The sequence below is a fragment of the Urocampus carinirostris genome, chromosome 19 (assembly GCF_059441175.1).
Source record: "Urocampus carinirostris isolate Australia breed hairy pipefish chromosome 19, RoL_Ucar_1.0, whole genome shotgun sequence".
NCBI classification, from domain to species: domain Eukaryota; kingdom Metazoa; phylum Chordata; class Actinopteri; order Syngnathiformes; family Syngnathidae; genus Urocampus; species Urocampus carinirostris.
The window spans coordinates 25,809,630-25,828,350 of NC_142367.1; the positions used below are offsets into that span (position 1 = coordinate 25,809,630).

The following is an 18,721-nucleotide window of genomic DNA, read 5'->3' on the forward strand; positions in this document are numbered from 1 at the left end:
ATTATGAAAGCTTTGAAAACTCTCTCGGTGTACCGTCTTTCTTTGTAAATATGTGTAACCATGTATAATATGTATTCGCAACTGTATATTTTTGTAATGTATTTATTTGTATTTATTTCGGACACTTATTCTGATAAGTCTTGCACTGACCAATTAAAAAGAAGGGGCGTAACAGACGCGGGGGATGACGGGAAGTGGGGACCGGTAAAGGTGAGTGTTTGTGGACACGGCAGACAAAAGTGGATATACATTTTTCCCACCCTTACCTTTGGAAATATACACTTTTTTTCCTTGGATTACTTTTAACGGGACCCGGACTGAGCAGGTCTGCATCAAATCTTAAGTACGGTATAATTTTCCATTCATTTTGCTGGCTGTGGTTTTCAAACTGTGTACTTGTTGATTTTTGCAATTGGGAGATGGAATAAAAGCTGGCTCTGTCCACTCCACACATCGGCCCGGTATTGCAGTACCTCCGGGAACTGTACATTCGCACTGATCGCTGCTTGGCCCTGTGGCTAGGACCTTGACTCAGCCTCTTGGCTGGGAGCAAGTGTCTCGGTCTCTTGGCTTTGTAGTGTACTATGATTTGACCGATAACGGATAATGGATAATTGATAAAGACTATAGAACAATAAACCTCTACAAAACCCCCCCTCAGTTAAAATCGCAGGACTCAAAATAGGGTTAGGGTTAATTTTGTGATTGTGTTACATGTTTTAATGTGGGCGCATGCGGCTTATATACAGGTGCGGCTTGTGTAAGTACAGAAGCGGTTATCCTCTTAAAATGTTGTGGGTGCGGCTTATAATCAGGTGCGCACTATAGTCTGGATTTTACGGTACCTCTGGTAAACACTACCTTAGCGTTAGTTTGCAAACCCTGGTACCAGCTCAGTAGCCTAGATGGTAAGGCGCCCGCTTTGAGACTGGGAGGTCGCTGGTTCGCGCCTCGGCCGAGTCATACCTAAGACTTATAACATTGGTAAAATGGCGGCGCCCTCTGTTGGCTGCGGCTGCATCGGCTCGCTACAACGGGTCAGGTGTATCGACATTTCATTCTGTTTACATTGTTACACAGAATGACAATACAAAGGAAATTATTATTATTAAATTATTATAATTATTATTATTATTATAATTATACAAGCTGCAGTTTGGCCGTTGCCTGAAAAGAGATTCCTGAACAGACCACGCGGTGCGAATCGGCGCGTCGGCGGCAGGTTTATCCGACGCTCTTGCCGTGTTTTGGCGTATTATCTCTTATCTTTGGCGCAGGACAAAGCGACAGATTGTAAGGTGTGATCACATCGCTTCTCGCTATGAGTGGCTATTTCACGCTTGCAACAGCGGGATTGTCATATTCATTAGGATAATGACAGACTGTAGGGCATTTTGACGGCGCGACGGGGAACCTGCTTTTCCGCACGTACCCTAAAGTCCAATAGCACATATTGACACGCACAAGCATGGCTTATTTTTCTTTTTTTAAAATAATCTCTCAGAGGGCAATATTTTCTTTGTGCTTCTCTTTCGCTTAATCCCCACACTGTTAATTGCCACAGGGCTGTGTTAACAATTCAACGTTCTGCGACTCGGTCCGCATACCGATTTTGCAGGTACAAAGACGCTTTCATAGCGGCCGCGGCACATGAAAATGTCCAAGGGCGAAGACAGTTACATACAGTGACACACAATTGTGAATAGGAACCGTTTTTTCTACTATTTATATCATATTTACAAAGAAAAAAAAATGCAAAGTAGGTGTTGCAAAATTAATGCCCCCTGCTCAGCAAACGGACTCCCGAAGATCATGTGCGGTCCCTTCTCAAGGTTTCTTCATTTTCCTCATGTTGAGGTTTTTGAGTTTTTCCTTGCCCTCATGTAGGTTTTAGATCAGGGGATGGTGTCATAATAGTCTGTGCTTTGCAATAATCAGTGGTCTGTGCAGCCTTTTGAGACTGTTATTAGGGCTATACAAATAACCATGACTTGAGGTTTTTGAGTTTTTCCTTGCCCTCATGTAGGTTTTAGATCAGGGGATGGTGAAATAATAGTCTGTATTCTGTAGTGTAACCTTTTTAGACTGTCCCTTCTCAAGGTTTCTTCATTTTCCTCATTTTGAGGTTTTTCCTTGTCCTCATGTAGGTTCTAGATCAGGGGGAATGGTGTTTGCAATAATCTGTTGTCTGTGCAGGCCTTTGAGACTCTTTGTGGTTAAGGGATAATGCAAATAAACATGACTTGACTTGAGGACATGGGAACGATCCAATGTTGACCTAAATGACTAAAAATGAAGAGTGCATTGCTGTTTAACAGAAAAAACTGTGAATGTCCATGTTGGTGCTGGGAGGATAACCAAACTCGTACATAAAACAAAACCTCCAATTAAGCTAGGCAAAGACAGTGCAGAAGTCGCAGGGACCCGACTCTAGCATGTAGCCTGCTAGCCGCTCTCTTAATCGTTTTCTTCCACTGAAAGGAGTTGTCATGAAAGGAGAACCCAAATCGAGACATTTCTCACACAAGCTTTTATATTACGGGAAGTGGGGCAGTCATGTTAACCCAAACGCCAGTTCTTCGGCGATCGTTGGGCGGGAGAAGTAAGGCAGCTGTCTGGAGTGGAATGACAGGAAGCCAGTGGCCGACGAGATCGATACCAATTGCACGAGCAGATATCGGACTGATGGGGTCGATACAAAACAGGACGGAACAGACAGGATTGATATCAAAACTGGATATCGAAATTAAACAGGACAAATTAGACGGGAACGAAACTGAAGATTGATATTAAACAGGACAAAATAGAATGGAACAATACCGGAAAGGTAACCCAAGCAGGAAACCGGACAGAGTCAAAACCCACGGGTGCAGAGGTTCGTTGACGGACTGACAAAGGGTGAGTGAGAGCACTGAGCTTAAATAGGAGGGCAGCCAATCAGTCAACGAGCCGCAGCTGTCGCCACATGGGCGGGGCCAATTGGACGGCAACCGTGACAGGAGTAGCCCTTCAATTTTGTTGTCCTTTTCTATAATCACAGTAAAAAAATCATTTCTTCAACTGCAATTGTTTGTTTTTATTTGTACATCTATAGTTGATATTTTGTTATGGGCGTATACTTTCTGTCTCCTAGTACATCATCTCAAGTTTTGTTTTCATGCCACTATGTTTATGTTCTCCCCGAAAAGTAAAAAAAAAAACTAGCACAAAAAATGCACTTTTCTGTTCAAAACAATAATCGCATCGAAATTGCAATTTAGGTCTGGAAAATCGCAGTTAGGTTTTTTTTCCAAAATTGGTCGTCCGTGCAGCCCTTTAAGACTCTGTGATTAAGGGCGTCACAAATAAGCATGACTTGACAGAGGTTTTGAGTTTTTCCCTTGCCCTCATGTCGGTTTTATATCAAGGTGTCATATTAGTCTGGAGTCTGTGCAGCCCTTTAGGACTCCTTGTGATTAAGGGCCAAACAAATAAACATGACTTGACTGTACGGTTTTTGATGCTTTAAAAAAATAGATATTTCCCTTGTCCAGTATCAGTAAATGAATCAACTGGTGATTGTCGGTCCCAAAGTCACATCTATTATTTTTTGAAATGAGGTTCACCCTTTTACCATTGCAAATGAGTTAGGTATGTGTGTATTACCTCTAGCTCCAAGACGCAGTTGTACCGTTTTAACCTTGTAATTTTAAGTGGTAACTATTTGTCCTGTAAACCGATTATAAGCTTTTAATCTTTGACATCTTAGTTGTCAGAACACCTACGTCTTGACAAAAAAATGACGGGTACCTTGTTCCGCGAGGTCTGTTTTTGTAATCGTTCTGTGTCTTTTAATTTTATTTTTTTGCAATTTTTAGTCTTGCGAGTGCATTTATCAAGACATGTGATTATTAGATCTTGAGTAAATTGCAAAGAAATTGGCTTTTGAGACAAGTCTGCCCCCATACAAAATACGGTAATATGTAGCCTGTATTTTCAGTTGCAGGAACTTCTTCCCATTACAATTTACCACAGGGAAATGCTACCTTCATTTTACGCCTAACCCGTAAGAAATGTCCATAATTTATATGTAATCCTTGCACTAATACATAGTTCCCCCTTTAGCATGCATCTGTCTTGATGTTGCTTCATAGGACAGTGCAATACAAACTCATGCCAGCTCTCATCTTTGAGGGAAGAAATACAGTGGCGAAACGAAGCCACCAGAGAGCCGTGTTGGCATCACGTTTAAGCAGACTTTTTGTCGAAACATGGCAACAATTTCAAGCTATTACAATAATATGTAACTTATATTTTCAGTTGCAGGAAGTTCTTCCTGTTACAATTTACCCATGCCAGCTGCCGTTAACAAGGGAAGAAGGAATGCGAAGCCACTAAAGAGCCGTATCGGCATCACATTTAAGCGGACTTTTTTAAGAAACATGGCAACAATTTCAAGCTATTACAAGCATGTCTACCCAAATTCAGGTACTTTCAAATCCTTGGAAACACATTAACTTAAAATCATTTTAAATTTCAAGCACCCGTACAAAACAGAAGGGGGTCACCACCAGTGTTCCCTCTAAGCTGCGCGCATGAGCAATTGCGCACTGCTCGCCCATTCTCAGCGCACAAGAAAATCTAGCCAGCGCACAAAAATCAGGGCTCAACATTACTAATTAAGAAGCGACTTAAGTCAAAGTTACAGTTGCATGAAGGTAAAAATACACGGGTTCCCCTGACGTTGTGTCCTAAATGCGGTATTTTGAAGTCGAGTCGAAGTAGAACGAAGTTGAGTAAAGTTAGTAGAGTTTGTCAAGACCCGGCTTCTTTGGCTCGGGTCCTAAACGGCTCTTCAGGTTGTTTTTGCTTCTTCAATCCCAACATGACCAAATATTATGTAAAATTATGCACAACATGACATTAAAGGAAGGGGGGAATAGAACAAAAAAGAAAAAAAATACCAAAATGAAAAAGGAGTGAAAAGCTGAGAAAAAAAAGAAACAAAAGGAAGAGAAAAAAAAGAAGGAAAAATGTAGAAAAAAGCCAGAAAAAAATGTAGGAAAAAAGTAAATAGAGAACAAAAAGAAAAAAGTAACAGCCCGGAAAAAATAAACACAATTTTTTAAAAAAAGTAGAAAAAAAACACGGAAAAAAGAATGATTAAGTACAGTTCTGTATCTTACAACTGACTAAATAAGCCCCCCAAAATGTTATTATTATGCAACAAAATATATCACTAAATAAAAAGAAATGGATATCTTGTGAAAGAATTGTAAGAACAAACGACGTTTGTAGGCCGTACAACCTTTGCAATAGTACATGAGTCAATTCATTCAAAAGAGAAAAATCATTTTGCATTGCCGGAAACTCAGCAAAATGTAAAGTTTTGGACATGTTTGATAATCAATTATCTTGCCACACTTGGGATTATGGTTGCTCACTGTTGTTTTAAGCGTTGCTCACCGACTTTGTGTGAACGCTCAGACCCGGGGAAAATTACAGGGAACATTGGTCAGCACAAAGATATTGCAATTCTTCAAAGCAGAAATGGAAGACGACACAAAGCTGCACACAACTAACGATACCATACCTTGCGGTTCTACTGTTCAGTATACAAATCAATATTAGATTTCCAGCCGTGCCAGTGGCTCAGTGACTGTCGCTTGAAAGCATAAATATTCATTAGGCTGCTTTAGTAAGCCCTCAAAGCCACAAATGGTGCAAAGGTAAGCCTCTGTTCAATAAGAGCGGGCTAATTAATTCGAGCTGTGAGAACACATGTAGTGTAGATATTCATACACGAGTGTATGAAAAGAGTTATAGCAAAACAATGTAACTTCATGTTCATTTAGCTTGCAGGAAATCTATAGAGTCATCACAGCCACATCATAAAACCACATGAAATTGCTCTTCTAATTTAAATCCAGAAGAGTTCCACTCTGCTCCAGGAGGGAGATGACCTGCACGACCTGAATTGGCTGGGAAATGTTACTTTTTTTTTCTTGTTTATTTCGACCACCAAATAAAGTTCCCTGGACTGTGTTCCTTTTTTAATTTACTAAAAAAAATGGCTAAAAATGTCGTCATTTAATGAAACTGCTATTTAATAACACGCATTCAACACTTGATGTAGATCATACACAGAAAAAGCCATCTATTTATGACTATAGAACAGATCATGACTGTAGTGCTTCCTTCCACCGCTACCGGCGTACGGTGGAACTGTGGGGGGTCACCCAGAGTCCATCCTGAAGAAGAAATCCGGTTTCCTCTTCCTACTGTGTAAACACACTATACTGTGTCTCCAGCGCGCTAAGAACTGACATTTTTATTGTTTACTATCTTGTACATCCATTCAATACGGTTGGTGTAAAGTGTAAGGAAGAGGCGAGTCGTTTCTTTTGAAATGAAAGTGGAATAAGAAAGCTTGATGCGGTTGAGAAAATGGTCAGAACACTTTTTATTTTGCCACTTTCTACCACGGAGGAGGACCTCTTGAAGCGCATTTTTCAAAAGTAAGTTAAACTCAACTTTATTTCTCTTTATAGTGTCCTTGGGCAAGACACTGAATCCCTAATGCCCCCAATAAGCAGGTAAGGGCCTTGCATGGCTGACTCCCTATTGGTGTGTGTGTGTGTAAATGGGAAAGTGTGAAACGCATTGTAAAGCGCTTCCGGGGGTCTTCATTGACTTGAAAAGCGCTATAGAAATGCTGTCCTATTACCATTTAGAATCTTGATTAACCTCAAAACGTTTGGAGGCTGACTCCCTATTGGTGTGTGAGTGTGTGTGTTAATAGGTAAGTGTGAAGCTAATTGTAAAGCGTTTTGGGAGGTCTTCATTGACTTGAAAATCGCTATAGAAATGCAGACGATTTACCATTTATAGAGCATATTATTTTATGAAATGTTTATTTTATGGAGTACAAAACAATACAGGTTACTTATAAAAGCCTTAAACATACAAAATATGGCACTGAAGCAACTTACCAACAAATTCAACTGAAGTAGGGCAGAGTCTGTATTACGGCTGTGTAACATGTAAATGGACACAAAAATCTAATCATGGTATAAGTCTTACGAGTAGTCCGATTGAAATGATTCGGGTATTCCTTTAATTTTCTGATCACGTGTGCATGTATAGGTATTCAAATTTTCCCATTGCATTTGAGCATTTTTGTGGAATGTGGATGATAAGTAATGATACGTATGTAGGCATCTGGTGAAGGTCGTGGGATGACATTATTGCAAGAGGTCACAAGCTGATATGCTGACCTTTACAAGATATCTTAACTTTATTTGAGAAGACTATCAAGACCAATGTTGAACGTCTGGAACTTTGAACGTGTCCAGAATGCAATAAAGCGCGTTCCCTTTTTGTCATATCTCCTCTCTGCGTATTTTTTAGGGCGACGCCCAACGACGTGCTCTCCAAAAGCATCACTCTGCACCTGCACAAATCTCTTTCTATGTAGGTTTTGGGTAAAAATGATAAGTAGCTTACATATGTTGCAGAAAGTTCTTCCCATTACAATTTACCTCTGGGAAATTCTAAATTAATTTTTTGGCACGGCAAGTAATAAATGTCCATAAATGAAAAGTAATCCTTGCACTAAGACACATTACATAGTGTTCTGTTTCGGTGTAGCATGCAATTGTGCTGTAGGGAGAGACAATGCCTCATAGGACAATACAAACTAATGCCAGCTGCTGTTAATCACAAGAAAATACAATGGGAAAACAAAACCACCAGAGAGCAGTGTTGGTGTCGTTTTAAAGAATTGAAAAACATTGCTACAATTTCAAGCTTTTACAAGCTCTTGACTCAAAATTCAAGCATTTTTCAACCCTTAAAAGCACAACATTATAATTCAAGCATTTTTAAGGATTTAAGGCACCTGTACAAACCCTGTGACAAGTAATTGTATCCCTTTGGGGTAGCCCCAGAGCAATGTTCCCTCTAATTTTCCACGGGTCTGAGCGTCCACACAAAGTCGGTGAGCAACGCTTGAAACAACAGTGAGGAACAGCAATCCCAAGTGTGGCAAGATAGTTAATTATCAAACATGTCCAAAACTTGACATCAAGTTACATTTTGCTGAGTTTCCGGCAATGCAAAATTATTTTTCTCTTTTGAATGAATTGACTCATGTATTATTGCAAAGGTTGTACGGCCTACAAACGTCGTTTGTTCTTACAATTCTTTCACAAGATATCCATTTTTTTTTTTAGTTCCTGACAGATTTTGTCGCATAATATCAACATTTTTGGGGGCTTATCAAGTCGGTTTTGTAAGATACAGAACTGCACTTAATCAGATTTTTAGTGTACAATGTTGGCAAAAAGATTCACTTGATATCATTGGAAATTATTTGAATGCAACACAAACTTTTTCTTCTTTTTTCCATGTTTTTTTTAAATTCCTTTAAAAAAAATCTCATTGTGTTTATTTTTTGTGAGCTGTTACTTTTTTACAACATTTCTTTCTTTTCTTTTTTTCTGGCTTTTTTCTAAATTTTTCCTTCTTTTTTTCTCTTCCTTTTGTTTCTTTTTTTCTCAGCTTTTCACTTTTTCATTTTGGTATTTTTCTTCTTTTTTGTTCTATTCCCCCCTCCTTTTAAGTCATTTTGTGCATAATTTTACATAATATTTGGTCATGTTGGGATTAAAGAAGCAAAAACAACCTGAAGACCTGTTTAGGACTTGAAGAAGCCGGTTCTCGACAAACTTTACTAACTTGACTCAACTTCGTTCTACTTGGACTCGACTTCAAAATACCGCATTTAGGACACAACGTCGGGAGAACCCGTGAATTTTTACCTTCATGCACTGTAACTTTGACTTGAGTCGCTTCTTAATTAGTAATTTTGAGCCCTGATTTTTGTGCGCTGGCTAGATTTTCTTGTGCGCTGAAATTAGAGGGAACATTGCCCCAGAGTAGCTTGCAAGGGGTTTGCAGGGCAATACAGATATTGCTATAACTATGACATAGGTCGGACCATTTGAATTCCCCATTTATTTTCAAAGAGAAATTCACAATTCATTCACACCCCACATGTTACCCTCTCATGACTTCACTGACTCGGTGAAAACTGTGCCTGTTTAGCTGAAAATAACACTTTCAGTTGCGAGAGTTTCAACAGTTGAAATAACCACCTCTCTGACTCATGCAAAACAATTCATTCTCCATTTCCTAAAAGAGCTACAGAATATATTCCACTACCTAAATAGGGTTTCTTCAACATCAAGCAAAGTAGCGCATCCGGTTTAGAAGTAAGATCAATGCTTTCACCGTGGCAGCATTCTGAGGAGCAGAGATGACGTGCGTACGGCAGGACAAAAGGTGGGCGGGAAACAGCGGGGAAAAAGAGGTTGTCGTATAATTGAAAAATATACGTTAGATGTGAGGATGGAATGCTCGTAGGAGAAAATTGTCTAAGATCGCACCTCTTCGCTCACTGTCGGGGAGGGAAAAACACTTTGCAGAAGCAGAAATAATAGGAAACCCAAATGCAGTATTTATGACTACAAGTACAGTGAAACCTCGGTTTTCGAACGCCTCTCAGTTCGAACAAATCGGAGTCCGACCAAAAATTTAGAGAAATTCTTGCTTCGCTGTTCGGTCAAAAAAATCGGAGTTCGAACGCCGGTAATGCGTGAGTGCGTACGCTAGGATGCCATGCTGAGCGGCGTACGGGTGTAGATGGCTCTTTTCGTGACCGACTGTTATCGCATGCGGACGTGCTTCGTTTTGCTTTCGCTTTTAATATAGGTGTAGGAAGTGTTTTAGCCCCTAATTATGCCTCCAAAGAAAGTCAGTGCAAGCAGCAAAGTTGCTACAGGTGAAAAAAGAAAAGTAGTGCGTACAACGATTGCATTTAAGAAAGAAATAATAGCAAAATTTGTGTTATTGCGTTTCATAAATAGCGTATTTATGATTAAATAGTTTACAAGGGCACACGTTCCTCATAGATCTAGCTTCTTGATTTTGCTGGAAAAAACGCATTTGAATTCAAAATGTACAATATTTTCTGCCGAAGTAGCATGCCAGTGGACTCCCAAAGACTGACAACCCACCACAGATGGTCAATGGTAAAAACTGCAGTGCTGTGAATAAAAGTCATCCTATTCCAATAACACGTACCTGTATTCCTCCTGAGTAAAAACGGGAATGATGGAAGGTTGGAGAACGGTGATTTCTACGAGCGTGGTGTTCTCTTTGGCCGGCTCCCCGTCGTCGTAGGCAACCACAATAAGCTGATACACAAATGGAATAAAATTAACGGAACAGTGAATACGCTCAATTACCAGGATAATTGTTTTGGAGCAAACATTTGCGAGTCAGTGTCCCAATAGACTGCGTATTATTTCCTGCTTAACATGATGTCTTCCTAGGCTGCGACCAAAGCAATGTGAATTAGAGCTAAACCGTAAAAACATATCATTAGAGCATTCAGTCCTTGTTTAGAAAGTCCAGTGTGTTGTAAATTAGGCATTCACAACCTCAGTTCAGTCATGCGGGAGGGACTCTGTGTAAAGCCACTGCTCCTCCGCATTGAGAGGAGCCAGTTGAGGTGGCTCGGGCATCTGATAAAGGATGCCTCCTGGACGCCTCCCTCAGGAGGTGTTCCGGGCATGTCCCACCGGCAGGAGGCCCCGAGGACAACCCAGGACACGCTGGAGAGACTATGTCCCTCGGCTGGCTTGGGAACGCCTCGGGATCCCGTCGGATGTGCTGATAGAGGTGGCTGGGATAGGGACGTCTGGGCTTCCCTTTTACGGCTGCTGCCCCTGCGTCCCGACCCCAGATAAGCAGAAGACAAAGGATGGATGGATGGAACCTTCTATAGCAGTGGTTCACAACTGTTCTGACATAAAAAGCTCAATCATCCGGGAGGGACACTGTGTAGAGCCACTGCTCCTCCACATTGAGAGGAGCCAGTTGAGGTGGCTCGGGCATCTGATAAAGGATGCCTCCTGGACGCCTCCCTCGGGAGGTGTTCCGGGCATGTCCCACCCGCAGGAGGTCCCGAGGACAACCCAGGACACGCTGGAGAGACTACGTCCCTCGGCTGGCTTGGGAACGCCTCGGGATCCCGTCGGATGTGCTGATAGAGGTGGCTGGGATAGGGGACGTCTGGGCTTCCCTTTTAAGGCTGCTGCCCCTGCGACCCGACCCCAGATAAGCAGAAGACAATGGATGGATGGATGGATGGAACCTTCTATAGCAGTGGTTCACAACTGTTCTGACTTCAGAAGCTCAGTCATCCGGGAGGGACTCTGTGTAGAGCCACTGCTCCTCCGCATTGAGAGGAGCCAGTTGAGGTGGCTCGGGCATCTGATAAAGGATGCCTCGGGAGGTGTTCTGGGCATGTACCACCGGCAGAAGGCCTCTATGGCGACCCAGGACACGCTGGAGAGACTGTGTCTCTGGGCTGGCCTGGGAACGCCTAAGGATCCCGTCAGATGAGCAGGAAGAAGTGGCTGGGCATAGGGAGGTCTGGGCTTTCCTGTTAAGGCTGCTGCCCCTGCGACCCGAACCGGATAAGCGGAAGACAATGGATGGATGGATGGATGGAACCTTCTATAGCAGTGGTTCACAACTGTCCTGACTTCAGGATACAAAATTCCACCCTAATGACAAGCTGTGACCCAAACAAGAGAACATTTGTACTTCTCAAATTGATCAAAAAAAAAACAAAACAGTTTAATGCAGAGATAGTAGACAAATTCACTTGTTGTCAAAATTTTAAAAGCAAAACGACTTCAAGTACCGCATGTACTCACATACAACCCTACATTGCATACAGGAGACCCCCCAAAACTGCTATAAAACAGCTAAAAAGTAAAAGAAATTTAGAATCTGTCCTACTACATGTACAGTGAACTTGGGTGTCCTGAAAGGCGCTTTAAAGTATAATGTTTTATTCTTATTATTATTATTATCAATATTCATAAAGTGTGTACCTAAGCATGGATATTTATTAAAAATTAAGGCCTTTGAGAGCTAAATGTTTTTGGAGAGGACGTCGTTGGGCGTCGCCCCAAAACATAAACAGAGCCGAGATATGACGGAAAGGGAATGTTGTTTATTCAACAACATACATTCCATCTGCGTTCAAGTCCATCTGGGAGACGCTCAGCTTTTTACGTAATTACGTAATGTTTTTCTCTAACAGACAGTATTCTTTCTCAGGATCGACAGTGTTTTTTCCCGCCATGACTTGGCTCAGTCAACACCGTGGTATTTCCTGTATCAACATTGCTTCATAACATCCAGATGTTTTCCATCAAGCCGACTTGCAGTTAATCCACAACAATGTAAGACTTAGACAGAATGTAAGACCTCTTAAAGACTTTTTCTGCGGTTATCATATTTAAGACTTTTTTCAAGTTTTTAACTCTTTTGACTGAACGGGACATTAACACCATCTACTGTTAACGAGTGTAATTCACCTTACGTTTTTTTCTTCTCCGATTTATTTTGCCAAGGCAAAGGCCCGTGAGCAACTAAAATTGGGTCCATGAACCAACAGTTGAGAAACACTGTTGCATAGCTATCAATTTTTTAAGATAGATGTAACTCTAGGTGAATAGTGCAAGACAATGGATTTGCTGAAAGGATTTGAAATAAGTGTCTTTGAAATGAGATGCGTAGTATGTGTGGAGTAATGGATCGGTTAAAGAATGTGGAAGTAAGGAGAAGAACTGGTGTGGTGCAAGAGCTTGCTGAGAGGGTGGAGGAAATGTTTTGAGATAGTTTGAATGGATGAGCGTCATTTGATTAAGAGCATGGATTGCAGAAGTGGTGAAAAATAGAATGAGAGGAAGATCTAAATATGGTTGGACCGATGGGGTGAGATGTGCTCTGGATGTGAGGTCGGTTAATTTAATGGATGCAAGAGATGTGAATGGCAAAGGATAGTTAAGAATGACTAATGGCAATGGATATGATGCAGAGGGGGTAAACCAGTGTATGCTGTCGGGCCTCTCTGCTAATGGGGCTTTGCGTGACACAGCAACTCACCCTTTGTTGCACTGTGGGCTTAATGTTCGGTGTCAGGTTGGGAAGAGCGAAAATGAATGAATGTTTGGTAAATGTGAGTGTTTTTAACTCTAACCATCTCCCACTAGGGGGTTATGTTTTCAGTCTGGAAAAAAACAAAAAAGAAACAAAACTCCTATAATATACTGTGGTTCTTTCAGTCCTTGTACCTCAGGTGGCTTTCCAAGCAGCACATTTTGTCAGCGATTGGTTCATTTGCTAAGAGCTGTGATAAAATTGGAATTCTTGAGAGGATTTTGAATTTGCGTTGTGTTAATTAAAGCGCAGCAGAAAATGGAATTAACATAGCCCAGAGCCCCAACACACACAACACTTTAAAAAGGGCTATTTTGTACTTGATAAGATACCACACTAGAGTGGGTTGGGTTAATATGATTTTTTTAGTTTTAATTATCATATGACAGAGCACTACGGTGGTCAAAATGAGGTTTTACACGAAAAAAAAACGTGAATGTTATGATTCAAATTATTCTCTCGTATACTTACGCTGAATTTGTGGTTGGGTTCCTCATTGAGGTTGACTCTTGTTAGCACGTTTCCGGTGTATTCCTCCACCTCAAATATACTGGCAGGGTAGGAATGGGCCTCCTGGTTCACTTTATAGCGCACCAGACCAGCTGGTGTTCCCTACGGAGACACAAAACAGGGTTTAGGGATGTAAACAACTGCTAAATGACCTGCGTTCTTGAACAGAGAGCTACTTTTTTGTTACTGAGTAGCGTGAAAGGTTAAGTAATTTTCTGAAATATCAAATTAACATGTAATTACTATGTTGTTACCATGTTGTTATTATTAAATGACCAGGTAGTAATAATTAGAAATAAGGTTCTAACAGACTTATATGCACAAAAGGTCATTTTTTAAAGTAATTCTGGAAGAGTTGATTTCATTCAAAGACGGGGCGGCAGTAGCTCAGGAGGTAGAGCGCTCGTCTTGGGATCAAGAGATCGCAGTTCGAATCCCAGCTCCTCTGTGCTACATGTCGAAGTGTCCTTGGGTAAGACACTGAACCCCTAATGCCCCCAATAAGCAGGTTTGCGCCTTACATGGCTGCACGGCCGCTATTGGTAAGTGTGAAGCACATTGTAAAGCGCTTTGGGAAGTCTTCATTGACTTGAAAAGCGCTATATGAATGCAGATCATTTCATTTTCATTTCAAAGACACCGATCCAGTCGATGATTGCTTATGCAAGTTAGAAATCCAACATCCTGGAAAATCACAATGGCTCATCACTGGAGAGCTATTCTTAAGCGAGACAAAGTCTTTGTGCGTGAATAAACCGCTCCAATGATCGCATTAGATTTACGTTTTGGTAAAAGTTCTTCTGGATTTAAATAAGCGCACGCTTTTGCATTGCATGTGTTCACTGGTTTATTTTAACAGTTGTGTGAATGCAGTTTAACACCTGAACCAAACACCAATCTATGCAAACTCAACACTGCCCTCTGGTTGTCGAGAGAGCACTTGGAATGCATTTAGAAAAAAAAAAAAAAACTTTTGATGGAAATGACCTGGAAATTTGGTTCATTTTTGAGATATTTAGAAATTCATAGTGTGCTGTATTAAATAATCCAAAGGTCCAGATTCGGCTGACAGCTGTTTGAAACACCTGGTCTAAACTGCCAGTGAAATAATGTATCATGTAGTCACTTTATTAGATTCTCTACTGTCAATGTATACTGGAATAAAATAAACCATGGTAGGATGGAGAATTTGTTTCACTCAAGGCTAACACATCAACCTGTATGATACGGCAGGGGTAAACCAGTGAAAGCTGTCGGGCCCTGCTGATGAACAGAAGAGTGTGTTGCGTCACCCTGACCCGAGTGACATGGCCACTTTCGTGTGTCCCGTTTCATCTTGAGGGAGGTGCTTAACTTGTTTGTGTTTGGGTTGGCCATGGTCCAAAAATGTTTATGTGTGTTTTTTGCTATTTTTTTCCCTTTTTTAATTTTCTTTTTTATTGTATGTGTTTGTCTTGCTGTCGGTCACAACTCTTGAGGGATATGACCTAGATAGATAGATATAGATATATATAGATACCGTAGAGATAGATAGATACCGTAGATATATATAGATACCGTAGAGATAGATACCGTAGAGATAGATAGATACCGTAGAGATAGATAGAAAGATAGATAGATACCGTAGATAGATAGATAGATAGATAGATACTGTAGAGATAGATAGATAGATAGATACTGTAGAGATAGATAGATACTGTAGAGATAGATAGATACTGTAGAGATAGATAGATACTGTAGAGATAGATAGATACTATAGATAGATAGATACTATAGAGATAGATAGATAGATACTATAGAGATAGATAGATAGATACTAGAGATAGATAGATAGATACTAGAGATAGATAGATAGATACTAGAGATAGATAGATAGATAGATAGATAGATAGATAGATAGATAGATAGATAGATAGATATAGATAGATACCGTAGAGATAGATAGATACCGTAGAGATAGATAGATAGATACCGTAGAGATAGATAGATAGATACTGTAGAGATAGATAGATAGATAGATACTGTAGAGATAGATAGATAGATACTGTAGAGATAGATAGATAGATACTGTAGAGATAGATAGATAGATACTGTAGAGATAGATAGATAGATGGATAGATACTGTAGAGATAGATAGATAGATAGATGGATAGATACTGTAGAGATAGATAGATAGATAGATAGATAGATAGATAGATAGAGTAGAGATAGATAGATAGATAGATACTGTAGAGATAGATAGATAGATACTGTAGAGATAGATAGATAGATACTGTAGAGATAGATAGATAGATACTGTAGAAATAGAGAGATAGAGAGATAGATAGATAGGATGGAGAATTAGTAAAAAAAAAAAGTCCGGTTTTGTACCTCCAAGCAGCACTTTCCCGTCATCTGGTAAAATTTATTATTTTACTCAGTTTTACTGCACAAACACATCTTAAAACACTCATTTATGATATCGCAAAGTGTAAAATGCCACCAGAAGTATAGCGTAAAACCGTTTGCTACCTTCTGAGCAAGTACTTCAGCTGGCGTCAAGGCTGCTGAGTCAGTAGAAGTTTAGAAGTAACTCGAAGGACTATAAAAGAAAGTACTTAAATATATATTTATATGTATCAACAGAGGACGGGGGCGCAGCTTTATTGTGTCTTGCCGAGGGAATACTTTTGCTTTCCTTGACCCTAAATGACGCAAACTGACATTTCATCAACGCAACTCATGTAAGATGACAGCGAACGGGACTCGAAAGAAAATGGTGCCTTGGGATTGTCTTAACCGCTATCGTTTAGTATGATCTGAGTAAGTATCTCTACCCAGAAAGGAAATTTGTCATGTTGCAAGGGATGTGTAAGAAATCAAACAATTTTATTCTTGTAAAATCCTAACTTCCCCCCATCCATCTATTATCCGCACCTCTTATCCACAATAGGGTCACGGGGGTGCTGGAGCCCATCCCAGCCATCTTCAGGCAGTGGGCAGGGGACTCCCTGAACTGGTTCCAAGCGACACAATTCGCTCGCTCATTCCCACCTAGGGACAATTTGGACCGGCCAATTGACCTGCCATGCATGTTTTTGGAAAAAAAAAGGGGGGGGGTTGGACTAGTGCATGGTTTGATGGTATGTTCAAGTCAATGTTTGAAGTGTCTGAGATTTTCAAGCAAAGCGTTAACACTAAAGTTAAAATGAATCACTTACAGCAGGCTGATGCGCTAGCAGCTAAGAATACAATTCGGGTCATTATGTCCGTGTTTTAAAAGTATAGCTATGATTTAGTACACTTTACCGTTACTCTGTATTTTTCTTGGATTTCATTTATCCGGTGGTTTTTGTTTACCTGACTGGACGTGTGGGAGATAAACTCCCAAGGGGAGGATATTTTGTGGAAAGTAGAAGCATTTGGAAGGTAAAAAAACACGTCATCGCCAACCGAACACTGTATAAATGCCACTGTCGCCCGGATAACTTTGGAACACGACTGAATGTTTTGATGAAATAAACAACATGTCCCCTCTCATTTAGACTCTCTCGGCTCTCTTGTATATGTTTTGGGGCGGGGCCGATAGACGTCCTTCTTCGAAAACTCCACACTGGAGGTTCGATCTCATGACCTCAGAACTGAGCCGCCCACGCGCTAACCACTGCGCCGCCCTTCCCCTTTCCATGTCTGTCAAAATAAAACGTTTCACCATCATAACAGCCCAAAAATCAACTGCTTAGGTTCCAATAGGTGTCGAAAATGGTCGTAACGTCAGATGTCTCTCTGCGGGTGTTCTCAATGTTAGACAATTTTGACACTATACGTTTTTTTCTCAACATTGCTAAAGCGAGCTGCTTCTCTTTTGTCCTCTTTAATTAATATTTGAATACGAGATTTCCGATACGCTTCAACTGCAAATGATTCCGATTCATCATTTCCTCCGACTTTTCAGCACCTTTTCAATCAGATACAATAACGCCTTCATTAGATGCATTTGAATCAAATGTTATATGACTCAGCCGATGCTTTTCAAGGCGTTCTTCAGAATATTAAGAGATAAATTGGGTCTATCTGCAGTGATTCTCAAACCATGGCGTGAATACTAGGCAGGGTACACAAAAGAACTCAAACTGGAAATATGCTTTTTTTTCTTTGTTCTGTTAGTGTAGCGGGAAGATAAGGATAGACGGGTTATTTTAGTGGTGTTTTTGTATTATGTTACAGGGACTTATTAACGAACACAGGGTTAGTACACCCTTTCATGCACTTTCAAGCACTTTTAAAGCTATTTCCAAAATTCTCCAGTACCATTAAAAGCAAAAAACGATGTGAATCATGTATTTTGAAGAGACACATCTGTGATTTAAGTATTCGATTTGTGATCTTGCGTGTGCATTTATCAAGTGTAGAGTAAATTAAACTATAAATGTGTGTCTTTTTATGTTATCAATTCAGATTCGCTGAGGGTGATGGTCTCCCTGACCTGTCGATAAAACCCTTGGTACCAAACAGCATCTGTGCTTGAGTTTAAATAAGCTGACTTCAATGATTGACTTTCCAGTTAAAGTTAGCTCAAGATAGCAAAATTGCATCCAGCCATCTCTGCTTGAGTTTAAATGAGCAGGGCTGTTTTCAAACGGATATGTCATAAGTCATATCCTGTTTCAAACATTGTGTGAAGGTCACCATTGTTCATTGTGTTTAGACTAATGATCCAACTGTCTTCAATGATTGATTTTCTAGTCATAGCCTTCATAAAAAGCCGGAAGAAACCGTAACTAGCACACATTTGGCTGGTGTCCTTCTTGCAAGAAGAAAATAAAGTCTCATTCTGATCCGAACTCAGACTTCTGTCTTTTTATTTCACATGTGGACAGACTGAACCAAAGTAATAGAAGTTTAGATTCCACAAAAGACATGCGATTTTTAGATCCTTAATAAGTCATAAATATATTTGTTTTTGAGAGGAATATCTTCTCATACAGGCGTGAGATCAAAATTACACTGATGTTTATCTTGAATTTTCAGTTACAAGAAGTTCTTCCCATTACAATAAACTACTGGGAAAAGCTACTTTAATTTTACATGTCCTATAATAAATGGCCATTATTGATACATAATCCTTGCACTAATACACATTTCATAGTGCCCTGTTCAGGTGTAACAT

The 18,721-nt window shown here is 40.3% G+C and overlaps 1 protein-coding gene across 1 annotated transcript in view; it reads right to left on the minus strand.

Moving 5' to 3' along the window:
• pcdh15b (protocadherin-related 15b) overlaps window positions 1-18,721 on the minus strand; it is a 247,267-nt gene that overhangs the window by 56,605 nt on the left and 171,941 nt on the right. Inside the window, exons 26-27 of the mRNA XM_088323283.1 lie at window positions 13,534-13,674; window positions 10,126-10,238 (exon numbers count right to left, since the gene is read on the minus strand). Coding sequence (XP_088179409.1) covers window positions 10,126-10,238; window positions 13,534-13,674 — 254 coding nt within the window. The remainder of the gene's footprint in view (window positions 1-10,125; window positions 10,239-13,533; window positions 13,675-18,721) is intronic.